General features: G+C 38.3%; 1 protein-coding gene across 8 annotated transcripts in view; it reads right to left on the bottom strand.

Moving 5' to 3' along the window:
- The window catches only part of adgrl3.1 (adhesion G protein-coupled receptor L3.1), a 200,303-nt gene that overhangs the window by 63,299 nt on the left and 115,936 nt on the right, over nucleotides 1–21,068 (bottom strand). For all 8 annotated transcript variants that reach the window (XM_037532789.1, XM_037532791.1, XM_037532792.1 and 5 more), the window contains exons 7-10: nucleotides 18,693–18,995; nucleotides 15,726–15,823; nucleotides 14,972–15,157; nucleotides 7,779–7,817 (exon numbers count right to left, since the gene is read on the bottom strand). In XM_037532789.1, coding sequence (XP_037388686.1) covers nucleotides 7,779–7,817; nucleotides 14,972–15,157; nucleotides 15,726–15,823; nucleotides 18,693–18,995 — 626 coding nt within the window. The remainder of the gene's footprint in view (nucleotides 1–7,778; nucleotides 7,818–14,971; nucleotides 15,158–15,725; nucleotides 15,824–18,692; nucleotides 18,996–21,068) is intronic.

The following is a 21,068-nucleotide window of genomic DNA, read 5'->3' as shown; positions in this document are numbered from 1 at the left end:
CTTTTATTTCCACCCATATATCACAGTCTCACTTTCAGCCCCTGCTCTTATTTTCCGGTGGGAAGTATGGAAGGATGTTTTGTCGTTTGTCTGTCAGGTTGCTTCAGGCTAATCTGGCTATTGGCTGAATCATTCTGCCCCAGTTACAGTAGCACTGTGAGTGAGAGTGTGTAGGAGAGTGAAGGAGCAAGAGTGAGAGAGGGATACTGAGAGAGAGAGAGAGAGAGAGAGAGAGAGAGAGATAGAGAGGGAGAGAGAGAGAGAGAGAGAGAGAGAGTGGATGAGTATATTCAATTTGACACCATAAAAGTAATGACCCTTTTATGAGTGAAAGAAAGGCAGCTAGACAGAGAGATAGAGGCAAGGATGAGTGTGATAGAGTGTTAGATTTGCTTTTTCATTGCATTGAAGAAAGTGCTTAAGAAATCATCTGACACAGTGTGTCGGGAGGTCATGAGGAAGTGTGGAAGTAGATGTTTGTGTATATTTTGGAAGCTAGTAAAGAGCTTTTGGTAACACTTAAACCCAGCTACTAAGACAACGTAACCATGCCATAAACATGTCATATGCTGTCATGAGCTGTCATTAAAGACTATATCCAGTAATGTAACAGTGTTATGTTACCATTACCAGCTATTTTCATGACAGAAGTGAAATGTTTGATATCATGATGTTAACTAGATTATAAGGTTACACTTTCCTTGAGCCCTGCTACGTAACATAATCATACCATTATATGTCATGGCAAATGTCATATTTTGTTATGACAGATCATATATATATATAATATAATAAAAGGTAATGGTAGCATTACACTATTTTCAAGATGTTTGTCAATGCCTAACTAGACTACACTAGGTAACACTTGAAGTCTGCTACAAAACATTGACATAGCTATGTCAGAAACATGTCCTACACTGTTACGAGATGTTATGACATTATGTCCAGTAATGTAACAGTGCTATGTTACCATTACCGTTATTTGTCATGACTGCAGTCGTAATATTTGATGTCTTGATGGCCAACCAGACTACACAGTACTTACTGTATACTGCTATATAACACACACCACCATACCATAAACATCATGGCAGATGTCATATGTGCTGTTAAGAGCTGTCATATGTCCTGTAGTGTAACATATTACCATCGTCATTAATTGTTATGAAAAAGGACATTATGTTTGTTGTGGTAATGGCAACTAGAGTAAATAATAACACTTCATCTGAACCCTACTACATAACACTTGCATGACTATGCCACAGACATGTCATGGCACATGTTATGTATTGTAATTTCTGGCAACATAACAGTGTCATGTTACCTTTAATAACCCCTACTCTTAACTGTCATGAAAAATGCCATAATGTTTGATGTTATGACAGGTTATGCAGCATGATTAATTTTTCTTAGTCTTGTTGCTCCAGATGTGATCACGTAACGTGAACATCTGTGGGCAATTTTGGGCTAACTATTAGAACATAGACTTTTTTGCATGAGTGTGAAATTAAGATTAAGATTAAGTGAAATTATTAGTCCAACAAAATTGGGGAAAATTGACCTCCGCAATCTAATCCATCCATGCAGTGAAACACCACGTACACACACACTAGGGGGCCCAGAGTTGTGGGCAGCCCTATCTGAGCTTGGAGAGCAGTTGGGGGTTAGGTGCCTTGCTCACAGGCACCTCAGTGGATCGAACCAGCAACCTTCCGGTCACAAGGCTGATTCCCTAACCTCCAGCCCATGACTACCCAGAAATACAAAAAGGGGTTCAAGTAACACCCTTATTCAATGGTCAACATTACCTACTGCATGTTGACCACAGAGACATTTCAAATTCTGGCAATTAAAAATGGAGAGCTTGTGGTTCGAGTGGCCACTTGCCTAAAAGATTTATATTGTTGACTTTTCATGAATTCATGAATATCCATAATTAACAAAACATGCTAATGTGCTAATACTGTAGATAATGTGACAGAAAGTGACAACTTCCTTCTAGCTCAAAGGCCAAGCTATTCTTGGCATGTGTGCATGTTTGTTGATTATTAAAAACACAATGAATATACAACAAACATGTCTATTAACAAAAGAACATGGTCCTTTTTTTGTAGATAAGTGTGCTTTTTAATTGTAAATATAGTGTCTTTTCAATAAACATGTTTCCATCTTTTTGGACACAAATTCTTCATTTTGGCTACAACATTCACTGGCTTGGTGGCCTGGTGGCCAGTGCAATTTTTTATATATGTCAAACACTGCTTACTGTTACACTGACTTCCCTCTCTTTCCAGCATGCACACACACACAAACATGCAGCCTGTGCTTTCCACAGGGTTGGTAAATGGAGCAGAACTGAAATGCTTTGAAGCTGTGGGGCTAATCCAGCGTAAAGACTGCATCAGGCCAGTACGCGTGCGCACACACACACACACACATGCGCATGGTCTGCATTATTCGGCGACCACTGAGAATTTGATCATGTCAGCATGAGAGACGTGTCAAAAATGTGCTCTGCAATGCTGGAATTCTAGAATCTTGTCCTTACAGAATGTTCTGAATCAACACAATTCAGCAATCTGGCCATGGAATGCTTTAATTGGGCTTCACAATGCGGAGATGATCACACAGAAAACAGCAGTAATTTTTCTTAAACACAACACAGTTGGTGACATTAAATATGTACACACACACACACACACACACATATATATGTATATATATATATATATATATATATATATATATATATATATAATATGCAAGCTAATTAATTGTTGGCTTCAACAACAAAATGTAATGTCACTATTTTCAGTATGTAATGTATCCATCCTTTATTATTATTATTATTTTCTATTATTTTCGGAAGACTTGCTTTTAGTTTTTCAAAAAAATATGCAGGCGTATTTTTCCACACCTCCAAAGTTGATGTCTGGACTCTAGGGTGGCCAGTCTATTATTCTAAGAATACTAGCAGATCGTTTGTTCAACCTGCCATTGTTCTTCATTTTTGTCCATTTGCTTTTCTCAGTAATGGCTTCTTGATAGCTACACATCCTTTCAGACCCATATTGTTGAGTTGCTTCTCACAGCAGAAGCATGGACACAAAATCCCTGTGGATTTATTTCAGATTTGAAGCAAGAATGGAGCTCAAAGATGTACAACCATAATTCCAGTTTTGGGAGCTTCTCTGCCTTTTCATTTATTTTCCTTTAACCTTCCCCTTCCTTATGCAAGCGGATTGTCTGATATCTGATCTCAGGAATATCTCCTGAAATTGAATACCTTGTACTGGTTGCTTTGATGGAAATGCAAAACTCAATAAATGAAGGGCGATCTCTGATTTTGCACAGTCCTGTAAGGGTTCACTTTCTTTTGAAGTGAAAATGTACACTTGAACATTTGGGACAAGAAGACCTCATTTATACTGCACCCAAAATATTATTTGCTTACATTTCTACATAAAGCTTCATGGGCTAAGCACCATCAGCATTACACGCTACCAACAGCAATCATTAGTCAGAACAGAGCTGTCAATTAGTGTTCAGTTCATTCCAAGCATGCTGAGCTGAATGATGCGTTAATGTGTAAATGGAAAAGATATGGTTGCAAGCTTTATGTGCCTCAGAGCATTTGGTAGCCTCCACCTTCCCGCTGCAAGAGAAAATGGTACTATTATGTTCCATAACTAAAGATGTATCCTCAAGGGCACTGCATTTGTATCCTTGCGTCTACATTGGGACAAAATCTTTGTGTCTGTCATTTTTTATTTATTTATTTTAAGCAGTTTCTAAGCTAGTTTCCCTTTTATTTGGATTTTTTTTATTTGAATGGACCAATAGATGTGGTCCACAATTATTTAGATTTAATTATTTATTTATTATTTCTTCCCTTGATTGCCATTCAAACTTAATAATTTTTATTCTTCTGTAAAAGTAAGCATTGTGGAGAAGGGGTTTTGTCCCAGCAGTGACAATTTGCAGTACAGTGGCATTCTAAATGGTATTACGATTACTTTTAGCTGCACTCGAGTGACAGCAGAAATCAGCATTCATTCAACATGATGTATGCTATACTTAGCTACTAAACTGAAAGTATATCAAATTGAAAGGAGATTAATTAAACTTTACAGAGACATATTAAGCTGTACCCTTTCAATTATGAACTAATTACTATTTTGGTCATGCAATTAGCATACAGTTTTTCATATGTGATATTTCCAGCTCTGTGTGCTGGAGTACGTTCAGCTCTATCAGTAGTGTCTGTCTCCTATTATAAATTCTCTTTCTCTCCTCTTACCTTCTCCCCATCTGCCACATTTTATGCCTCGCCTACATTCTGCTTTGCTCATTTTTTTGTGATTTTGTGCGTGTGCATGCTTGTGTGTGTGTGTCATACTCCATAGCTGAGTGGCTAATCTCCTGATGTGACACTGCTGACCAGTGCTGACATCATCAGTGCTTTCTCTGGAAGAAAAATGTGCTCTCCTTTTATAAATGCAAAAAATGTGGCTTAAAGGGATGCGCTCACACACACGCAGACACACACACACACACACACACACACATACACACACAAATATGTTTCATAGGGAGTTTTGTAAATATAACTGAATAACTGAATTAACACAGAGATGCTAATACTCAGTCCTTAAATAAACGTCTGCTTACACACAGGGACTGATTTTGTATATAGAGTTGAGGTCAAAAGCTAACATTCACTTGTAATGGACATGTACACTGACCGGCAGCTCCACTTACCACATAGGTGCATTTTGTAGTTCTACAATTACAGACTGTAGTCCATCTGATTCACTACATACTTTGTTAGCCCCCTTTCACCCGGCTCTTCAGTGGTCAGGACCCTCACAAAACCACCACAGAGCAGGTATTATTTGGGTGGTGGATCATTCTCAGTACTGCAGTGACACTGACATGGTAGTGGTGTATTACTGTGTTGCGCTGGTACAAATGGATCAGACGCAGCAGGGCTGCTGTGTCCACTCATTGTCCACTCTATTAGACATATCTACCTTGTTGCTCCACTTTGTAGATATAAAGTCAGAGACGATAACTCATCTGTTGCTGTTAGTGTTAGTCGTCCTCTAACTCTTCATCAGTGGTCACAGAAATGCTGTATTTTGGGTTGGTTGACTATTCTCAGTCTAGCAGTGACACTGAGGTGTTTAACAATTCCAGCAGTTAACTACTGACTATTAACACAATTAAAATCGAATTAAAGCTGCAAGCCTGCACTTCAATCACATCTTGACCGCTTCATTGCAAATCCATCACGGTGATGTTTACAGAGGCAAAGCTATAAAAATGGTGTCACTGCCCAGATAAGCTCCAGCACCTTTTTCTTTTGAACCGAAAATGTAAAGTTAGACCTTTGAGGCAAAGACGTCCACTCAGACATGGCGTAAGAGGCCTCTTTAGCATACTGCCCCAGAAAAAATTACCTACATAGATTTTCATCATAAAGAGTTTTACTGGCTAGTTAGCAGGAGTGTCACTTGCCAGGTACAGTGATTATCAGCAAGAATTAGGCAACATTTTTAGCTTGAGATGATTTGTTCTGTTGTCTCCACTATTTGCATTTAAGCAGCAAGATTCAGAAAATTCTGTATTAACATCTCTAGGTGATGTGAGGCATGGTCAACCACAGCTATTCATAAAGTCACTCTGGTGGTGATTAGCATGGTGTCTTCTTAACACAGCAGTATTTTGACTGGTGTCCTATACAAGAATCAATCAAAATCCATAGCCTACACTGAATACACTGTTGGTAAAGACGCCTTTAATAATTTTACTTTTAATCAAGAACCAAAGTTTCTTTATCAGAAAAAGTTTATACTAGAAAAAAAGTATAAATTACTATTATAATTAATTAATTAAAAGTACAATTATACCATCTTATAATTAATGTTTTATTTTATTTTTTTAAATTACCTATTTTATAGGTAGGAATTCTAACTTTTTACATTATAACTGCATTAGCATTTTGTACTAACAAGAATTAAAATTTAACATGTGGTACTTTTTCCGCACAATTAAACATTTCATTGACCAGCTGAAATTCAATTTACTATGAAAAGCTGTTTTCCTGAGGAATTCAGTTTACACATGTGAAAATTGAAATTCCACCAGTATATTTTAAATATCCACTAGAAAAAATCAAAATTTTACTTTTAAAACATTTTTTTTAATACTGTATACACTCAAAATTGAAGAATTTAGTGTTAATGCTCTGTTGCTCTGTTTTAGGTGCAGAACCAGTTAATGTGTCAGTCTGAAATCCTGCTCAAGCAATCCTCCGACTCCTACAACAGCAGTTAGGATTTACCAGGGAAAATTACTGCCAGAGAGCTTCAGGTGTTATTTATGCAAGATTGTGTCAAGCTATGAATAGTTACTGACACATGTAAATGAGCTAAGAGCGTGGTAACGCCTCACATCGTGCAAGTGGTAAAATGTGCTGGTAATCCTTTTTTATGAATCGGCAAAGCTGTTACTGCCATTTTATTTGCTCTTAACATCACAGAAAATCTGGCTGTGTGTTTTATGACTATGGCCCAAGAATTTATGTTAAAACATAATATTGAATTCTACTGCTTTGTTTACATTGATACATTGTCTTATATTCTCCAGGATTAGCAACTAAGCAACACTAGCAACACTAAATATTTTGTCCAGTGATTTTACTTACAGCATTACTCATGACCCTGGTTTTAACTCCGAACACAAAGCTATGATCTATAGCTCTAATTCAGTGAGCTCCAATGAGTTTTCCTCCTAATTTTGTACTTTGTAGTTAAGGACAATTGTTTGCACAGATGATCCTGAAGATGCTTAGAAATGGCTCCAACTGAAATTCCTAAATTCTGTGATCTAAAATGTATAGTGTACTCTCCGAGATCGCTACAGACATTCCCACTCTTTCCTATTCAAATGTCTGTGGCTCAGTCTAACAGATGCAGTCAAACTGGCCCTACATATGGGCACGGAGAGGTCACCAGCTGTGTCAGTCACGATCACAGTGACATAGAACTATTCACGCCACCAAATGAATCATTTAAGTTGCTGTATGTATATTTTGATCTGGCAGAGTTATATTTGTCTGAAATCCCAGGTACGGATTACTGGTCGGCATGTTGGCGGCCAGTGTTCGGGGGCACTTGAAATGGTTAAAAAACTCTGGTTCATCCACTTCAGGCCTGTTTTCAGGCCTTTTTCTCTCTATATTCTGTCATGATCAATGTATGGGACACTCTGCTGCCATTGAAATGGGATTTTCCATTTGACCCTTCCTCGTGTGTCAGACTACTTCTGTTTTTGCATTGAGACTTGGTTTTGCTTGAAAGAAGAGAACATATCACTTCATCCAGTTAAAACAAAATTTTCTTACACAAAAGCCATTACATAATAGACACAATAGGTGATTGTACATTAGCACAAAGCTAATTTTGGTTATTTAGTAACAGAAACATAATATTGCTCGAACTTCAATCTTGCTTTTTTTTTATAAGTATTGTTGTTGGACTAAGAGAGCCTCCAAAGGAAGCCTAGCAAAACCAGGATCCATGCCTTATGAAAGAACTCAAAGTCATTCACACAACTAAGCATGTGTTTCAGCCGTTCAGACACTGAAATTCCAATGTCGCTATGACAGACATGCCATGAATGATACCAATGAATGGAAACTTTTGACCTCAACTGTATAGATGAACAAGAAAACTCAAATCATCTTCACATTCTAAGTAATAAAGGAAACATACCTGAAGGAAGAATCGGCATGACCTCTCTCTTTTCTGAAGCTGGAACACAAAAGCAATGAGAAGGAAAGTTAACAACACAGCACAAAAAGATTTTCCCACTACATTCATGCTCACGTACACACACGATGGTGACACTCCTATCAATAATAAGATACAGCTCAGAAGAAATGTGCCCTAATTAGCTAAAATAACTACAATCATTTTGTAATAAATAATACAGCAGTGTAATTACAATATTTATCAGACCCTTAGGGTCAGAATCATTCAAAATGACTTACAATCACAGTTTAAATAGCTCGTCAAAGCCTTTTAGCACCTGCAAATAATTATTTCAAAGCCATTCAGCCACATTAATTTCCGCTGACTTTTGATGAAACAAAATATTAAACTAAAATGAAGTAAAGCTCACAGCAAGACTTGGCAAGGCAACATGTACATTACTTCCTTATGCACCTTCTGCACATATACATATCATAGACCCATACATACAAGTATGAAAAGGCTGTGCAGTATCTCATTATTAACCATTATGATACTCATCTTTGTAATACACTATAGCAATCCTCTAACCAATCGGAATGTTATTTACAGTATGCTGTCAGCATCTTGACTAATCACAAGTGCTGAAATTTAACAAGCATAGGCTGCTCTAAGCAGCTGGCCGAGGGTCTGAAAATGAAGCTAACTAACAACAAAGCAGAGGTAGGCTATAAAGTAAGCATTACCATCTCTGACATCTCATCAAGAAATGGCACTCAAGGGGAACTGTGGAAATCCAGACAAAACCCAGAGGACCAAGAAAACGTTCTGATAGAACTTCTCATATGATGGTCAGAAAGGCAAAGCAAAACCCCTATAAGATGGCAAAGGTTAAATGAAACACCATTCTTCTGCGCAGCAATGCTTGCACAAACAAGATCCGCATGATCAGAAGGAAATCTTAAATCACAAAAGTCAATGTCTGAATTTCTAAATGAGCCAGAGGCAGTTTGGAAACACATAGTAAGCACAATCACCAATATTTAGAGGAAACAAAGGAGCAGCATGAGCAGATGAAAAGAACACCTTTCCAATTGCTAACTTTGAAGCTTTGAGTTTACAGGTAGATGAAGAATGGATTACACTTAATATCAGCAAATTCTGGAAGAATTTGAAAAAGGCTTACTTCTACAACAGGATAGGGATGAAAAATCTCAAAATCCACTATAAACCTCAAGAGACACAAGCTGAGGCATTTGGAATGACCCTCACAGTCCCCCAACTTCAACATAACTTAAAATCCGTGGGAAGATCTTGAACAAGCTGTGCTTGCAAAATGGCTCAAGAATATCACAGAACTAGAGGCATTCTGCAGGGAAGAGGAGGTGAAATACCTTAAAGAAGAACAGAAAGACCCCTTAAATGGCTACAAAAAAAAAAAAACATTTATAAGCTATGATGTCTGCCAAAGTGGTTACTAAGTACTGACTTGGAAAGTTTTGCAAATGCTACAATTAATATTTTATTTATTGTAGGGGTGCCCAAACTTTGTGTATACAAATGTGTGTGTGTCTGTATAAGCCAAGACAAGTGCTTTACTCCTTGTTTTGTCAGCAGCTACAGTAGCTTAACCAAATAAAAAAAAAAAAAACGTAATAAACAAGCTTAATTATGCGTTTGATGTTATGTTATATGCATTTGATATGACTTTAGCATGTTTTCTATCATGCATGTGAAATGTGTGTATGTGTGTGAGTGCGTGTAAAAATGTGTAGAAGTCCTGAGTCCGGACTTCTTTTGAAGCTTCCTTTTTTCCTGAAGTCTTTCATGTTGCTGCTGTTTTTATTAAGGGAAAAATTCACTGGGGCATCTTAAGCTGCTCTAATTTGTGCATCCTTGAAAGAAAGAAAGGGTATTTGCGTGTGTTTTCAAAATAAAGCTGCCCAGTATTAAGCCCTTTGTGAAGACTTCATGTCCTCGTCATGATAGGAAAGCATGAAAAAAATCTGTAGAATTGATGACATTTTGCTTCTTCTCATAAGAAAACATGATTTTGGTTTTTACCACAAATGAAACATAGGACTAAATGATTGCGTTGTGGCAGGGGTGGAAAGCATACTGAAAACTCCTACTTAAGGAAGAGTACTGTTACAATGCATAAGGTTCATTAAACTACATGCATACCTATACAATATTATACAGCATCATAGTTTATCTGTTTCTAGCAAAATAGTTTAGAATCCCTGAAAGGCACAGTTTGTTACTGTTTAATTAAGCTTGGCCTTTAAAAAAATATTACTTGACAACGGGTAGGCCACTAATAGTACAACCCCAATTCCAATGAAGTTGGGACGTTGTGTAAAACATAAGTAAAAACAGAATATGATGATTTGCAAATCTTTTTCAACCTATATTCAATTGAATACACTACAAAGACAAGATATTTAATGTTCAAACAGATAAACTTTATTGTTTTTTGCAAATATTCACTCATTTTGAATTTGATGCTTGCAACACGTTCCAAAGAAGTTGGGACAGGGGCAACAAAAGACTGGGAAAGTTGAGGAATGCTCAAAAAACACCTGTTTGAAACATTCCACAGGTGAACAGGTTAACTGGAAACAGGTGAGTGTCATGATTGGGTATAAAGGGAGCATCCCTGAAAGGCTCAGTCATTCACAAGCAAGGATGGGGTGAGGTTCACCACTTTGTGAACAACACTGTTGAGAACAATGTTTCTCAATGTGGAATTGCAAGGAATTTATGGATTTCATCATCTACAGTCCATAATATCATCAAAAGTTTCAGAGAATCTGGAGAAATCTCTGCAAGTAAGCGGCAAGGCAGAAAAGCAACTTTGAATGCCTGTGACCTTCAATCCCTCAGGTGGCACTGCATTAAAAACCCACATCATTCTGTAATGGATATTACCACATGGGCTCAGGAACACTTCAGAAAACCACTGTCAGTGAACACAGTTCATCGCTCCGTCTACAAGTGCATGTTAAAACTCTGCCATGCAAAGCTAAAGTCATATATCAACAACACCCAGAAACGCCACCGGCTTCTCTGGGCCCGAGCTCATCTGAGATGGACTGACGCAAATTGGAAAAGTGTCCTGTGGTCTGACGAGTCCACATTTCAAATTGTTTTTGGAAATCATGGACGTCGTGTCCTCTGGGCCAAAGAGGAAAAGGACTGTCCAGATTGTTATCAGCGCAAAGTTCAAAAGCCAGCATCTCTGATGGTGTGGGGGTGTGTTTGTGCCCATGGCATGGGTAACTTGCACATCTGTGAAGGCACCATTAATGCTGAAAGGTACATACAGGTTGTGGAGCAACATATGCTGCCATCCACACGTCTTTTTCAGGGACTTCCTGCTTATTTCAGCAAGACAATGCCAAGTCACTTTTGGCTCACGTGGCTTTGTAGTAAAAGAGTGCGGGTACTAGACTGGCCTGCCTTCAGTCCAGACCTGTCTCCCATTGAAAATGTGTGGCGCATTATGAAGCACAAAATACAACAACGGAGACCCCGGACTGTTGAGCAACTGAAGTTGTATATCAAGTAAGAATCGGAAAGAATTCCACCTACAAAGCTTCAACAATTAGTGTCCTTAGTTCCCAAACACTTATTGAGTGTTGTTAAAAGGAAAGGTGATGTAACACAGTGGTAAACATGCCCCTGTCCCAACTTCACTGGAATGTATTGCAGGCATCAAATTCACAATGAGTGAATATTTGCAAAAAACAATAAAGTTTATCTGTTTGAACATTAAATATCTTGTCTTTGTAATGTATTCAATTGAATATAGGTTGAAAAGGATTTGCAAATCATCGTGTTCTGTTTTTATTTACGTTTTAAACAACGTCCCAACTTCATTGGAATTGGGGTTGTAATAATAGAATTAAAATAGTCCTTTAACATCACCTAAATGAACTAGGTAACGGTCTCTTGCAATAAGAATATTTTTAAATGCTTGTAAGTTTAAAAAGCAGCTATTGTACTCATTATTCTACAAAAATATAAGAAGAAAACAGTAACAGAACATAGTACCTGTTTAGCTAAGATTATTGCTTACATACATCCTCCGGGGTGAAAGGTATTTTTAAATAACACAAGAAACAATTTTTTGGTCTCATTTACCCCGAGTCCACACTTGAGTACTAAGACACTTAGCATTACTTGACATCAGTAATACACAACTCTATGCAAGATAGAAAAACAAATGTGAGTGCGCAAGTGTGTGTGTGTGTGTTTGTGTGTGTGTATGGGTGTCTGTTTGAGAGAAAGTTAAAGAGACAGAAAGTGCTGTGCTGTGTGTGTGTTATATATGAGCACTTTAGAATAGTAGATGTTTTTAACAGAAACTTTTCCCATTAGAGCATTAAAGCCTTTGATCTGTAGAGATTCCGCTACAGGTTTACAACCTTAAATCCCTTGCAGTCTACACAATCTAGCAGCACTGGTCTCTCCCTCACACACACACACACACACACCTATGGTACAAACACTTTGATGACTGATGACTGATGAAAAGACTCAGCTAGTCAACACAACATAGACTCCCCACCACCAGAACACAGACCTAGACCCCTAGCAAACGCAGAAGCCCCCACCCCCACCCCCCACTCCTGGAATATTAGTTCTGATTAATAATAACTGAATACAATGTATTAAAATGTTGCTCAATAAAGTTGTTTACATTTTTGAGCTTAAAAATTTCAATCAAAGCTTTATAGCTTTTTTCCAAAAACATATATTTTTTATTGTGTTGAAACCTGAAGTCTCACAATGCATCAGAACATTTGCTAAACACAAATTTCTTATAAAAGAGCCAGTTATCTAAAAAAATTAACAAGGTAAGGGTACAAAAGTGGCCATTGGGTGCTAGGGCCGAAAGATATCACCTCTGTAATATTCTCTTTTTGCTGATACCATTAATAAGCTGCTAGCCTTCAGGAAAACAAATTTCCAACTGTCTAGCGGATCTCTCAGTGCCGTCTGACTAAAACTTTAAGCATTTTCTGCACAGCTGAATTCTGAATTTTCTCCAGAAGGCAGGACTATGAGCATGAAAGTCACACTTATATGCATCATTAAAAGGGAAGAAACAGCCATGAACCGGCATGAACAGGACCAAATGAATGCATGTATTTGCAGTCATAACTTTCAAAGCAAGAGATGAAATAGTTCATAAGTGTGTTGAGTTAATTAGCATTATATTTTTAAATATTTCTTTTTTTTTCAAATATGGTATAACCCCAATTCCAATGAAGTTGGGACACTGTGTAAAACATAAATAAAAACAGAATACAATGATTTGCAAATCCTTTTCAACCTACATACAATTGAATACACTACAAACACAAGATATTTAACGCTCAAACAGATAAACTTTATTGTTTTGTGCAAATATTCACTCATTTTGAATTTGATGCCTGCAACACGTTCCAAAGAAGTTGGGACACGGGCAACAAAAGACTGGAAAAGTTGAGGAATGCTCAAAAAACACCTGTTTGGAACATTCCACAGGTGAACAGGTTAATAGGAAACAGGTGAGTGTCATGACAGGGTATAAAGGGAGCATCCCTGAAAGGCTCAGTTGTTCACAAGCAAGGATGGGGTGAGGTTCACCACTTTGTGAACAACACTGTTGAGAACAATGTTTCTCAATGTGGAATTGCAAGGAATTTATGGATTTCATCATCTACAGTCCATAATATCATCAAATGATTCAGAGCATCTGGAGAAATCTCTGCAAGTAAGCAGCAAGGCAGAAAACCAACACTGAATGCCCGTGACCTTCAATTCCTCAGGTGGCACTGCATTAAAAACCCACATCATTCTGTAATGGATATTACCACAAGAGCTCAGGAACACTTCAGAAAACCACTGTCAGTGAACACAGTTTGTCGCTCCATCTACAAGTACAAGTTAAAACTCTGCCATGCAAAGCGAAAGCCAAATATCAACAACACCCAGAAACGCCGCCGGCTTCTCTGGGCCCGAGCTCATCTGAGATGGACAGATGCAAAGTGGAAAAGTGTCCTGTGGTCTGACGAGTCCACATTTCAAATTGTTTTTGGAAATCATGGACGTCGTGTCCTCCGGGCCAAAGAAGATATGGACTGTCCCAATTGTTATCAGCGCAAAGTTCAAAAGCCAGCATCTCTGATGGTGTGGGGGTGTGTTTGTGCCCATGGCATGAGTAACTTGCACATCTGTGAAGGCACCATTAATGCTGAAAGGTACATACAGGTTTTGGAGCAACATATGCTGCCATCCAAGCAACGTCTTTTTCAGGGATGTCCCTGCTTTTTTCAGCAAGACAATGCCAAGCTACATTCTGCACTTGTTACAACAGCGTGGCTTCATAGTAAAAGAGTGCGGGTACTAGACTGGCGTGCCTGCAGTCCAGACCTGTCTCCCATTGAAAATGTGTGGCGCATTATGAAGCACAAAATACAACGGAGACCCCGGACTGTTGAACAACTGAAGTTGTACATCAAGCTAGAATGAGAAAGAATTCCACCTACAAAGCTTCAACAATTAGTGTCCTCAGTTCCCAAACACTTATTGAGTGTTGTTAAAAGGAAAGGTGATGTAACACAGTGGTAAACATGCCCCTGTCCCAACTTCACTGGAACGTGTTGCAAGCATCAAATTCAAAATGAGTGAATATTTGCAAAAAACAAAGTTTATCTGTTTGAACATTAAATATCTTGTCTTTGTAGTCAATTCAATTGAATATAGTTTGGAAAGGATTTGCAAATCCGTAAATATCGTTTTTATTTATGCTTTACACAACGTCCCAACTTCATTGGAATTGGGGTTGTACAAATACCGTTGAAAGTCAGAGCTCAAAACCCCTTTCACACATTTAACTGGCTTAGATTAAAATCCTATTGATTTGAATGAACCTATACTTTAAATATATTAATTTCATTCAAATTACTTATTGAATATTCCATTTTGTCACAAACAAAAGTCATAACACTACTGAAACTTTACCAAAGGTTTCAAAACGAAGGGATCTAAATGCTACCACTGTGTGGCCATGAGGGACAGGGATGCAGTATCAATTCCTGCTCTAAAAGGCAGGGGTGTAAATCTTTTGGTCAAATTGTCCTCACAGGAGTGTTTAGTGATGGGGTGTGGAACATTAATATCAACCAATTTTATCAACCAAATGATACATGAGTCAGCTTTACCTTGTTAAGGCTACGGGCTGCTGTATCTTTTCCTCCAGGTGTGAGATTCCGAAGCTGAACGTCTAGTAGTTCTACCAGCTGTGCCATGGCTTTGACTGTGGAGGGAACGTCACCTGGACGCAACTCTGCCTTCGTCTGTTCAGCCAGCTCACGGGCTACTATAGCGGCCGTCTCTCCGGACCTCATCTACAGACAGAGAGTGGTAGAGAGAGAGAGCAAGAGAGATATGAGGTAAGTGGGTATATTTTTATTGATTTTATGCTCTCCGTCCCTTGATGGTAAATTAAGTGGAGGAACAAATTGCTTCATAGATTTGCAATTCTGCCTATTTACAGATTTGCTCTCGGCAACATACGGGAAACCATTTCACATTATCGTTATGCTTTTACCACTATAGGCACACACACTTTCACACAGATACACACACCACATACAGAACAATGATACCAATTGTATTGTCCTTGGGCAGAGTAACAAAAGCTTAATTGGGCCTAAGTTCGACTGCTGGTCGAAACCAAATTTGGTTTTAGGCTCTTTTTCCTACTGATGACATTTTTTCGTTCACTGTATTTTGCTCTAAGCAGTTTGCGCTTCCAGCTGCTTTTGTGTGATAAGCAGCATTATAACTAAATGAATAAAACAATAAAATCCCTCAGGGTAAACTGCAATTTTTACTTATGTATTATAGATAGAACTTTTATTTAATTGGCTAAACTAATTTTGCTTCTACTTTTGCTATTTTGAGCGCACTTACTCTTTGAGTTATGTGATTGGTCCATGGCGAGGTGCAGTTGCTCATGTCTGGCCCCTTCGGGTCCCAGTAACCCATCATGCAGGTAAACGTTGCAACACCTGGGAAACCAAGAACATAAAAACAGAAGTGGTCAGCCCACCTCAGACGTGAAGAGCAATTCTGCTCCATATAAACAAATACTACACCACCATGGGAGCCCTAATTTTTGGTTTAACATTAACATATTTAATTGCACATGAAAGGAATATGTTACATGGTCAATAATGTGGGAGCACCTGACCATCACACCTGCAGGAGCTTGTTTGACATCCCATTCCAAAATCATAAGCATAAATATGTAGTTGACCCCCTTTGTGACTATAAAAAGGCTCCACTCTTCTGAGAATGTGTTCCACAAGATTTTGAAGTATGTAAGTGGAAATTTGTGTCTATTCTGTCAAAAGAGCATTTGTAAGGTCAGACACTGATGTTGGATGGGAAGGTTGGTTCACTACTGAAGTGCCAATTAATTCCAAAGGTGTTCAGTGGGGTTAAGGTCATGTCTTTGTGCAGCCCACTATCAAAGTCGTAAAATATCATGACCTTATGGACCTTGCTTTGTGTATGGGGCACAGTCAAGCTAGAACAGGAAAGGGCCCTCACCAAACTGTTGCTATAAAGCTAGAAGCATGTAATAGTCTGAAATGTTTTTGGTATACTGTAACATTCCCCTTTCACAAGAACTATAGACCCTGAAAAACAGCCCCAGGTCATTATTCCTTCGCCACCAAACTTTACTGTTGGCACTCTGAATTTTGGTAAGGAGCATTTTCTTAGTATCCACCAAACCCATCAGACTGCCAGATAACGAAGCATGAACATCACGCCAGAGAACACATTACCACTACTGCAGAGTCTGGAGGCAACATGCTTTACATCACTCCAGCTGACGCTTGGTATTGAACATAGTGATCTTAGGCTTATGTACAGGCCATGGAAGTGCATTTCATGAAGCTCCCATTGCACAGTTCTAGTGCTTATGTGGAACTCTGTAGTGAGTGATGCAAAAGAGCATAGTCAATTTTTACGGGCCACTCACTTCAGCACATGAATTTACATGGTCTACTGCTTCAGGGTTGAGCTGTTTTTGCTCCTAGAAGCTTCCATTTCACAATAATATAGTTGACTGGGACAGATCTAGCAAAGCAGAAATTTCATAAACTGACCTGTGGTAAAGATTCCATCCTATGACTGTGCCACATTTAAGTTCTACTGTCAATGTTTGTTTGGAGATTGTACGGCTATGTACTTAATTTTACAAACTATTAGCAAGGCGTGTGGTTTAATCACGCAAACTTAATAATTAGGAGGGTTGTCCACATACTTTTGATCATATAGTGTATAAGGAGAAAAATACATAAAGCATTCAATTTATATTATATAATGCACTGACAACACAAAAGTAAAAAAGAGAATTTAAAGAGATTCGCTTTCAAATGCTTCATGAAAGTGTGTACTGACCAAAAACACCTAATAAAAGGTGGGATTGAGTTCTACAGTTTAGGAGCAAAATAACAGAAAAAAGGTCTTTCCACATTTTTGGTACAATAGGCATGCTCTTCCAAAATCTAGACTGCTAATTACACCCACTTCCAGCACATCAGATTTATTTTTTTAAGCCAAGCCCACTTTTGATTTGTAGTTAGAAATTCCTTGCTATTTTGATATTTAGAAAGCAGATCAACACATCAATCTTTAGCAGCTAGAGTTGTACGCAAAAGTTTGGGTGCCTCTAGTCAAATGATGTTTTCTAAGTGAAAATAAGTTACACATCCTCTACAGTGATCACAATTTTGCACATTTTAATGTACAATTATTGTTTATTTCCTAAACATACTGGGACAAATACATAAAACATAAAATCTGGTGTGCACATTTTTATGTTAAATTTTTTTCCCAACATGTAAAACCCAGCAAGTAAACAGAAACACCCAGCCATGCCTTTATGGACCTTGCTTTGTGCACTGGGGCACAGTCAAGCTGGAACAGGAAAGGATCTTCCCCAAACTGTTCCCACAAACTGTCCAAAACGTCTTAATATGCTGAAGCATTAAGATTTCCTCTCACTGGAATAGAGGGCCTCACCCATTGCATTATCCCTCCTCCAACAAATTTATAGTTGCCACAGTGTAGTCAGGCAGGTAATGTTCTCCTGGCATTCGCAAAACCCAGACTCATCAATCAGACTGCCAGATAGAGAAGCGTGATTAGTCACTTCACAGATCACGTTTTCACTGCTCCAGAGTCCAGTGGCAGTGTGCTTTAAGTCACTCCATTTGACGCTTGACATCGTGCTTTGTGATGTAGGTTTGCATGCATGCTTGGCCATGGAAACCCATGCCGTGAAGCTCCCGGTGCACAGTTTTTGTGCTGATGTTAATACCAGAGGACCTCTTTGGAGCTCTGCAGTTATTGAGTTGGCATTCAGTGTTGGTGACTTATATGCACAATGCGCCTCAGCACTCAGTGACTTCTCTCTGTAACTTTACCAGGTGTGCCACTTCATGGCTGAGTTACTGGGGTTCCTAAAAGCTTCCTTTTTTCACTAAAACCACTCAAAGGTGATCATTTAATATTTAGGAGGGAAGAAATTCTGCAAACTGACTTGCAATGATGGCATCCTGTTACAGTACCACACTTGAATTCAGTGGGACCTTTAGAACGAATTTTTTTTCCACAAATGTTTGTTAAGGCAGACTGCATGGCTAGGCGATTGATTTTATACACTTGTGGCAATGGGACTGAATGCAACACCTGAATACAATGATCCAACTAAGTTGAATGTAGGATGAACTACAGGTGTTTAGAGGGCTTTGAAGCGCTTCAGTTGGTAAGCTTAGTTTAATATTTATTCAGGTATTTTGAGCTACACTTACTCATTGCATTTGATAAATACAAAACACAGCTGAACCTCTAACTTAGTCTTACCTATGGTGCCTGGTGGGCATGGCTGCTTGGCGATCTGTCCCTGGTGAGTCTGGGGCCAGGAGATTTCAGCAGTCACACGAGGGGAGCAGTAGTCAATGACAACAGGCGTCTGGGCAGAGGGAGGGGGCCGAGTCAGGGCCTCAGGGAGGAAGTTGTCGTCATCGCGGCGGCGGGGTGGAGCCATGGTAGTGGTAGTGGTGGTGGTGAGTGAGGGGCGGAGTGTTCCTGTGTAAGGATGAGGGCGGGACGTGGAGCTCCGCGCTGGTGGCAGCTGATCAGGAAGCAAGACTGAGGAGGGAGGATCTGAAAGAAAGAGATCACCAATAGTAATGTAAATACAAAGTATCCCCTCAATCATGTCCTTTCACCAGGGTCTGAAGACTTACCTCTTCAGGCAGTCCCTAGGTTCATTTCACTTTGTTTCTGAATCACATGTCATGTCTCTTCGGTCAGCTGCAGTTAACCTGTCTTTTATTATTTCATTTAGAAAAATGCAGCTTAAGGGGAATTCCACTAATTTTTAAAAATTTCTGCATTATTAAATGGTTAAGATGTAAACAAAGTCGTTCAGAGTGGTTTGATGCGAAATGCACAATTATTGAGAAACTTATCAAGTCAGAATTGTTTACAGTGGTGGTGACAGGAACCAGATGTCTGAAGAGTGTAATGATTCTAAAAGCTCCCTCACAGAAAGCTAATGCATGAAATACTTTCCGAAAGACTGTGCCATTGTTTTACAATACTTTTGAGAGAAAAATTAGGCCTAAAAGATATTTTTAAAACACATTAATGCCGGAGAGGCAGATGCAGGCTGTCACATTTATACAGGTAAAATAGTACCAGAAGAAAACTTTTTTTTTCACAGATTTACCACTACGTTACCATCATTAACACTATCATCACTGTCATGGAAAAAATGTGGCCTTTTCTTGTAATATTCTGCAAAATTTGAAATGTTTGCAAAAGTGCTAACTATGCACTTTATGGTTTGCATTGTTTTAAAAATGAATGATAAATGGCCTAAAAGAAACAATGCAACATAGCTTATTAACAATTTTTCAACATTAACATCACATGTTCAGAACATTTTTTTCTTTTCCTGTTAAGTTACAATTTTAGAAATTAAAAACAAGGTTTTGTTTCAAAAGCAACAACACAAAACTCAGAATACAGATGTAGTTTGACTGGTCATTTTGGATAGTAAATCACTGTCTTGTTGACATTCCAACTCCTGGTTCCTATTTACCAACACCACTGTAAAGAAATATGAGTCATTAAGTTTCTACTTCTACTAATTGTCCATTTTACAAATAACACCTCCAGATGATTATGTCTCAAAGATTCAATTATGCAGGAATTTTTATTTTTACATTTTTTTATTTTTAAATTTTAAAAATTTAACAGACCCACATCTTACATTTTCCTTGTATGTTCCTGTTTTCTTGGGGGTCTGTTTATGATGTTTTTGTGCTTTTTATGAAAGCCATATTTAATTTTTACATGACTATTATCCAATCTCTCTTTATCCCTTTACATTTTTTATTACACAGTCTGTTCTGGTTACTGCACCTTAAAAACTGATATATGTAAATACAACAGAGCTGATGGACTTCCTTCTGTTATGCCTCAGTTCTGGAACATTCTTTATAACTACAGTATGAACGGGTGGGGTGAATCAGTTGTAAGCTGAATTGGTGGATGTATGACATCACAAAATAATGAATTTAAAACAAGCTGTTTTGGCAGCTTTGTTTCCATATATGGACTGCACTGACTGGGAAGTGAGTGATATATTTCCTCAGGCTTATCACTAATGCACAAAATCCTTCTATTTGGGTCTTGTTAGATTTTAGCGCAGCTTTTGATACTGTCAGAAGATACTAATCCACCATCTTGAATACTGGATAGACAGTATCATAATGTTTTAAATCATATTTAATGAATAGACAATTTTTGGTTTCACTGGGAAGTCATTCATCAAAACACGTATGCAGTCCCACAAGGGTTAGTTTTAGGGCCTATGCCTTTATCTTTGTACATATTGCCTCTAAGTCATATCATTAGGAAATATTATATCAATTTTCATAGCTATACTGATGACATGCAATTACATATTTCCATTCCTTCTGACAGGCTTAGCTGGTGCATGTCAGATATTTCTCAGTGGATGTCATAAAATGTTCCACGACTAAATCACAAATAACGGTTCCTTGGTACTAAAACTCAAAGAAAGCTGCTTCATGAGAAGCTCAGTTCTTTAGCTTTATATACCAAACCTGAAGTATGAAACCTGGGTGTGACCTTAAATTCTGAGATCTGTTTTATCCCACATGTAAACATAGCCACTAAAGTAGCTTTTGTTTAGCATTTGAGAAA

The sequence above is a fragment of the Pygocentrus nattereri genome, chromosome 22 (genome assembly GCF_015220715.1).
Source record: "Pygocentrus nattereri isolate fPygNat1 chromosome 22, fPygNat1.pri, whole genome shotgun sequence".
Taxonomy (NCBI): domain Eukaryota; kingdom Metazoa; phylum Chordata; class Actinopteri; order Characiformes; family Serrasalmidae; genus Pygocentrus; species Pygocentrus nattereri.
The sequence above is the reverse complement of the archived record's forward strand: the minus strand, read 5'-3'. Positions and strand labels throughout refer to the sequence as shown.